The sequence below is a fragment of the Plectropomus leopardus genome, chromosome 22 (genome assembly GCF_008729295.1).
Source record: "Plectropomus leopardus isolate mb chromosome 22, YSFRI_Pleo_2.0, whole genome shotgun sequence".
NCBI lineage: Eukaryota > Metazoa > Chordata > Actinopteri > Perciformes > Serranidae > Plectropomus > Plectropomus leopardus.
In genome coordinates, this window is record NC_056484.1 from 22,430 (window position 1) to 30,000 (window position 7,571).

Sequence of the window (7,571 nt, forward strand, 5' to 3'; positions counted from 1 at the left end):
TGCTGTTGTGAAGAAGTTGTGAAATCTGGTTTTGGTGCCAGAGGATTTGTTGGTCTCTGGTCTCCTTCAGCATGTTTGACTCAGTTTGAAGCTTTAGCTACTCGTGATGTTGCTGTTAATGTTAGCATGCTGCTAAAAGTTGTTTAAAGTTGTTCCACATCCAGTTCAGAGTGAGCAAAGAGAGATCCATGTCACAGTGCCATCCAAACTCCATCCTGAGACATCCTGTTTCTGTTCTGCATTTGCAATGATCTGTTTCACTCTGAAGAGGATGGTTCCAGGGAACAGTGCATCGATCAAAGTGGATCTCCTGTTGAATAGAAAGTAAATCTATAGATCATATTTTATCTGTGATTGCTCTGCCAAACGGACGTCAGCGCTAACAAACACATCCTTCACGGACAGAAACCCACCGGCTGGACGCGCTCTGATTGGACCAGGCACCCGTCAGTCAAGCTGAACAGCTCGGCCCCGCCTCCAGTATCACATGGTGCTAACGACTCAAGGTGTGTCCGAAACTTGTCATACACACCCAACACAAAGTTCAGCTTGCAGGCGCCCCGACCCAAAATCTGCAGGTTTCACAAACTCCTGAATGTTTCCTTCAGTGTTTTCTAATGTTTCTGTGTTTTCTACATCTGTGATCCCCAGTGAGAACCCAGCAGACCTGTCGACCTGTCGACCTGTCCACTCGACGGCCTGTTGACCTGTCGACTTGTTGACTCGTTGCCCTGCTGACCTGTCAGCCTGTCGACTCGTTAACCTGCAGACGTTTATTTGGGACAAAACTACTGACTCACTTACCCAAAGTTCTTGAACCCTGCACACTCCGGGTTCCTGCAGATCCTTAAAAGCCTTGAAAGTCATTGAATTGATTCCTCTAAAAACATTGGTATTAAAAAGTCTCACATCTTTCGAAAGTCTTTGAAAAAAAGGATTTTATGAATTACTTTTTGTGACATTGCATTGTAAAATCTCAAAATTATTGCTAACATCTTAAATAATTTACTGAATGGCTCTTCTTAAATTCTTGATGTTGGAAGTGAAGCAGTGAAATGAAATAATCCCACAAACAGAGTGAGACAAAACCCAGAAATAAGACTCACCAATAAGTGCCAGATATTTCCCACCTCTAACCAGATCAAACTTTTCCACTCAGACAGAAATGTTTTGGCAAAACTGTTCTTAACTTTGTGCAAAAAAAGTTGATTCATGGTGTTAAATTTCATCTCAAGTGGCATTAAAAGTCTTAGAAAGTATATAGTTTTATTGTCTTTCAGCCGCAGGAACCCTGTTTGCACAAATCAGTGTGTTGTTAGTAGAAAATATTGACTTGTGCAGATCCTGACCCCGCGGCGTCGAGATAACATCGTGAAAACAGCGTTTGGATCTTTAGTTTCTCGCTTTTAAAAGAGAAACGGGTGCAAACACCAGCGTGTGCGTTGAGACTGAAACCTGTTTACACAACAAAGCGAGCAAACTGCAAAGTCACTTTTTAAACAACGGATTGTAACTTTTAAGTCGTGCAAACACAGGAGAAAAAAAAGGCGAAAAACAAGGACACTCCCCGCTCACCTGTCAAACACCTGAAACTGATCCTCACACGGTACGAGTCGGCAGTTTTGTCCTGAACGAGCCTCCTTACGGTCAACCCACATTCCTGTTGTTCCTCTCTGGACTCTGTTTCACCTCGCTGCCTCACTCAGACCCAGACCAGGTGAGTCCTCATCAGACCAGGTGTGATGTGGTCCAGGTATCTGAGTGAAGCAGCGCGGGTGAAACGTGCCGAAGGGAAAGGTTATTTTTCCGTCCAATCAGTGAGCTGGAAACACTGCCTGCAGCCTCACCTGCTGGCCAGCCGCCAGGTGAGCGGTCAGCTGACGTGATGTGTCACATGACCTCCTGTGGTGTTTCAGTCGAAAGATTGTGTTAAAAACATTAAAGATTCAGATGTGTTCAAACTCTGGCTGTCATTCTCTCCTCTGATTATTGATTCATTGATTGATTGTCCAAAGTATAAAAACTGAGATTGAAATCACATTGATGATGAAGGGAATCAATCATTATGTTTTCGGTTTCTGAGATGAGAGATTCTTATTAGGTCTCCGTCACTAAAAACTAACGAGCTCCGGTTTCACTTGGAAACTCATTTCAATATTTCTGTATTTTTCTTTATTCTCTAGATGCTTGTATATTGATATTTGACATTTTTGTCTTCATTTTGCCTTTATTCTCTGAATGTTTTTATTTTATTCTGTATTTTTTTCATTATTGTCTTTTTTTTCTTTAATGTGGAGTTCTTCTGTCTTTATTCTCTAACATTTTTGTCTTCATTCTTAACTATTTTCTTTGTTCTCTAAATGTATTTACTTATTCTTTAATTTTTTTGTCTTTAATCCTATTTTTTTTGTCTTTATTCTTTAATATTTGTCTTTATTATATGTATTTATTTTATTCTTTAATTTTTGTTCATTATATATATTTTTTGGCTTGATTCATTCATTTTTAATTATTTTTTTTTTATGTTTTTTCTTTATTTTTCATAACCTTATTCTTTAATTTTTTACATTTTATTCTTTAACTTTTTGGTGTTATACAGCTGCCTGTTGTCATATTTTTTGTATCAAACTGAATGATCAAACAGGAGATCATTTGGATCCAACAGGCCTCCATGTGATGGTCACCTGAGGCTCACAGGTAAACACCCCTCCCCCTCCTGCCTGCTCCACGGTGACGATGAGGTCGCGCGAGTTACTTCCGGGTATACCTGAGCAGGTGAACAAACAGAGCAGAGGAGCCGTTTTGGGCCGCAGGATGAAGCAGAGACAAAGAGGACAAAGTGAGGGACATTAAAGTCAAACTGCGCCGTGACTACAAACATAGAACAAACCGCCATTCGTTTATTAACCACCGGAAACGTTAAATTAACGTGAAGGCGCGCTACCGTTCGTGGCGTGCTTACCTGCAGACAGGTGAGGCTAACAGCAGCTAATGTTATTGCGGACAGGTGAGGCTAACAGCTAATGTTATTGCGGACAGGTGAGGCTAACAGCTAATGTTATTGCGGACAGGTGAAGCTAACAGCAGCTAACGTTCCTGCGGACAGGTGAGGCTAACAGCTAATGTTCCTGCGGACAGGTGAGGCTAACAGCAGCTAATGTTCCTGCGGACAGGTGAGGCTAACAGCTAATGTTATTGCGGACAGGTGAGGCTAACAGCTAATGTTATTGCGGACAGGTGAGGCTCACAGCAGCTAATGTTCCTGCAGACAGGTGAGGCTAACAGCAGCTAATGTTATGCGGACAGGTGAGGCTAACAGCTAATGTTATTGCGGACAGGTGAGGCTCACAGCAGCTAATGTTCCTGCGGACAGGTGAGGCTAACAGCTAATGTTATTGCGGACAGGTGAGGCTCACAGCAGCTAATGTTCCTGCGGGCAGGTGAGGCTAACAGCAGCTAATGTTCCTGCGGGCCGGTAAGGCTAACAGCTAATGTTCCTGCGGGCAGGTGAGGCTAACAGCTAATGTTCCTGCGGGCAGGTGAGGCTAACAGCTAATGTTCCTGCGGACAGGTGAGGCTCACAGCAGCTAATGTTCCTGCGGGCAGGTGAGGCTAACAGCTAATGTTCCTGCGGGCAGGTGAGGCTAACAGCTAATGTTCCTGCGGACAGGTGAGGCTCACAGCAGCTAATGTTCGGAAGGTGTTCTATTTTAACCCTGAATGTTCCACCTGCAGCTTCAGTTTAATGTTCACACGAAGCCCGTTTAAAAACCCGCTGGTTTACGGTTTCTGTCTGATGGAGGCTGATGACGTGTCAGACACGACCTATGTCACGTGAGGTCATGTTTACAGAGCGCGTGTGAGGATTCGGCTCAGACGGGATTCACCTCCTCAGGCTGCAGTTCACTTTAAATCCACTTTTTAGTGAGCCGGTTCCTGCCGGACTCAGACAAAACTCAATGAAAGTAGAAAATCAGATTAATGTAATATGAGTGCACAGAGCGATACGAGTGTGTGTGATATTAAATGTGGTATTAAAGCAGCTCTAAAGGGTTAAACAAGTCAAGGGGGTGCTTCTGTGTTGATCTCAGACATGTTGTATCTGTGTGTGTGTGTGTGTGTGTGTGTGTGTGTGTGTTAGTGCTGAGGATGGGGGATTACATGAGGACTCAGCTGGTGAGTGCCATCCAGCTGCAGGAGGTGGAGCTGCAGGAGAAACCTGCAGACAAACAGCAGAGCGGCAAAAACAACGGTCAGCCCTTGATCAATAATCAATAATTCTGTAACAATCAGCCGATCTGATTTTAATAATAACAATTATTTGATTTCAGTTTTCTTTTTTTTTATCTTCAGGTCTCCGGAAATCATTGAAAAATACCAGTTTAATAATATATATATATAATAAGGCGGTCTCTGGTGTTACTGAGCGGCTCTAAAGATTATTTCATTATTCACGTGTTTAGAATCATAAATAAAGAGCTCAGCAGGTTGTTTCCATCTTTAACTGTTTTGACTCTAAAACATGAAACAAAAAAGTTGAATATTTGAATAAATAAATCCTGATATGAAATCTGGATTTGAAGCTGTGCAGCTGCAGCGAGTCACAGTGAGTCACAGCGAGTCACAGCAGGTCACAGCTAGTCACAGCGAGTCACAGCAGCTCACAGTGAGTCACAGCAGGTCACAGCGAGTCACAGCAGCTCACAGTGAGTCACAGCGAGTCACAGCAGCTCACAGTGAGTCACAGCAGGTCACAGCGCGAGTCACAGCAGCTCACAGCAGGTCACAGCGAATCACAGCAGCTCACAGCAGGTCACAGCGAGTCACAGCAGCTCACAGCGAGTCACAGCAGCTCACAGCGAGTCACAGCAGCTCTCAGCAAGTCACAGTGAGTCACAGCGAGTCACAGCAGCTCACAGCGAGTCACAGCTAGTCACAGCTAGTCACAGCAGCTCACAGCTAGTCACAGCAGCTCACAGCGAGTCACAGCAGCTCACAGCTAGTCACAGCTAGTCACAGCGAGTCACAGCAGCTCACAGTGAGTCACAGCTAGTCACAGCAGCTCACAGCAGCTCACAGCTAGTCACAACTAGTCACAGCAGGTCACAGCGAGTCACAGCAGCTCACAGTGAGTCACAGCAGGTCACAGCGAGTCACAGCGAGTCACAGCAGCTCACAGCAGGTCACAGCGAATCACAGCAGCTCACAGCAGGTCACAGCGAATCACAGCAGCTCACAGCGAGTCACAGCAAGTCACAGTGAGTCACAGCGAGTCACAGCGAGTCACAGCAGCTCACAGCGAGTCACAGCAGCTCACAGCAAGTCACAGTGAGTCACAGCGAGTCACAGCAGCTCACAGCGAGTCACAGCTAGTCACAGCAGCTCACAGCAGCTCACAGCGAGTCACAGCAGCTCACAGCAAGTCACAGTGAGTCACAGCAGCTCACAGCGAGTCACAGCTAGTCACAGCAGCTCACAGCTAGTCACAGCAGCTCACAGCTAGTCACAGCTAGTCACAGCAGCTCACAGCGAGTCACAGCTAGTCACAGCAGCTCACAGCGAGTCACAGCAGCTCACAGCGAATCACAGCAGATCACAGCGAGTCACAGCAGCTCACAGCAAGTCACAGCAGCTCACAGCTAGTCACAGCGAGTCACAGCAGCTCACAGCGAGTCACAGCGAGTCACAGCAGCTCACAGCGAGTCACAGCAGCTCACAGCAAGTCACAGCTAGTCACAGCGAGTCACAGCAGCTCACAGCGAGTCACAGCGAGTCACAGCAGCTCACAGCGAGTCACAGCAGCTCACAGCAAGTCACAGTGTGTCACAGCAGCTCACAGCGAGTCACAGCGAGTCACAGCTAGTCACAGCAGCTCACAGCGAGTCACAGCTAGTCACAGCTAGTCACAGCAGCTCACAGCGAGTCACAGCTAGTCACAGCAGCTCACAGCAGCTCACAGCAGATCACAGCAAGTCACAGCAGCTCACAGCTAGTCACAGCGAGTCACAGCAGCTCACAGCGAGTCACAGCAGCTCACAGCAAGTCACAGTGAGTCACAGCAGCTCACAGCGAGTCACAGCGAGTCACAGCTAGTCACAGCAGCTCACAGCGAGTCACAGCTAGTCGCAGCTAGTCACAGCAGCTCACAGCGAGTCACAGCAGCTCACAGCTAGTCACACAGCAGCTCACGGCTAGTCACAGCTAGTCACAGCAGCTCACAGCGAATCACAGCAGATCACAGCGAGTCACAGCAGCTCACAGCGAGTCACAGCGAGTCACAGCAGCTCACAGCAAGTCACAGTGAGTCACAGCAGCTCACAGCGAGTCACAGCTAGTCACAGCAGCTCACAGCGAGTCACAGCTAGTCGCAGCTAGTCACAGCAGCTCACAGCTAGTCACAGCAGCTCACAGCTAGTCACAGCGAGTCACAGCAGCTCACAGCAGCTCACGGCTAGTCACAGCTAGTCACAGCAGCTCACAGCGAATCACAGCAGATCACAGCGAGTCACAGCAGCTCACAGCTAGTCACAGCGAGTCACAGCAGCTCACAGCTAGTCACAGCGAGTCACAGCTAGTCACAGCAGCTCACAGCGAGTCACAGCAAGTCACAGCAGCTCACAGCAGCTCACAGCTAGTCACAGCGAGTCACAGCTAGTCACAGCAGCTCACAGCGAGTCACAGCAAGTCACAGCAGCTCACAGCGAGTCACAGCAGCTCACAGCAAGTCACAGTGAGTCACAGCGAGTCACAGCTAGTCACAGCAGCTCACAGCTAGTCACAGAGAGTCACAGCTAGTCACAGCAGCTCACAGAGAGTCACAGCTAGTCACAGCAGCTCACAGCTAGTCACAGCAGCTCACAGCGAGTCACAGCTAGTCACAGCAGCTCACAGCTAGTCACAGCAGCTCACAGCTAGTCACAGCAGCTCACAGCTAGTCACAGCGAGTCACAGCAGCTCACAGCTAGTCACAGCGAGTCACAGCTAGTCACAGCTAGTCACAGCAGCTCACAGCTGGTAAGAAAAAAATTCTGAAATAAATCACAACTACAAACCAGCAGTCTGATGCCGATGTGACGGAGGCGTTCACACAAACACACACACACACACACACACACACACACACACACAGGTTTTTATGATCAGTTCAGTAATCAAACTTTATTGACACTATGTGCACCAGCAGAGCAGACATTCACTGTGGAGGACGCCGTGGAAACCATCGGCTTTGGACGCTTTCACATCCTGCTCTTCCTCATCATGGGCAGCTCCAATGTGAGTGTGTTACGTGTGTGTGTGTGTGTGGGGATTGTGGAGGCGATGGAGATCATGCTGCTGTGTGTCTCTGTGGTAATGTGTGTGTGTGTGTGTGTGTGTGTGTGTGTGTAGATCGTGGAGGCGATGGAGATCATGCTGCTGGCGGTGGTTTCTCCAGAGATTCGCTGTGAATGGCGTCTGGATGACTGGCAGGTGGCTCTGGTCTCCACAGTGAGTCACAAATTATTGATCTTTAATCGATCAATCGTTTGATCAGTGAGTGACGGTCAAAGTGTGTGCACTGTCTCCAATGACAC

General features: G+C 47.4%; 1 protein-coding gene across 1 annotated transcript in view; it reads left to right on the forward strand.

Moving 5' to 3' along the window:
• Positions 1 to 2,788: 2,788 nt before the first annotated feature.
• LOC121961111 (putative transporter SVOPL) overlaps positions 2,789 to 7,571 on the forward strand; it is an 11,169-nt gene continuing 6,386 nt past the window's right edge. The window contains 4 exon segments of the mRNA XM_042510976.1: positions 2,789 to 2,972; positions 4,142 to 4,252; positions 7,181 to 7,272; positions 7,387 to 7,485. Coding sequence (XP_042366910.1) covers positions 4,150 to 4,252; positions 7,181 to 7,272; positions 7,387 to 7,485 — 294 coding nt within the window. The 5' untranslated portion in view covers positions 2,789 to 2,972; positions 4,142 to 4,149.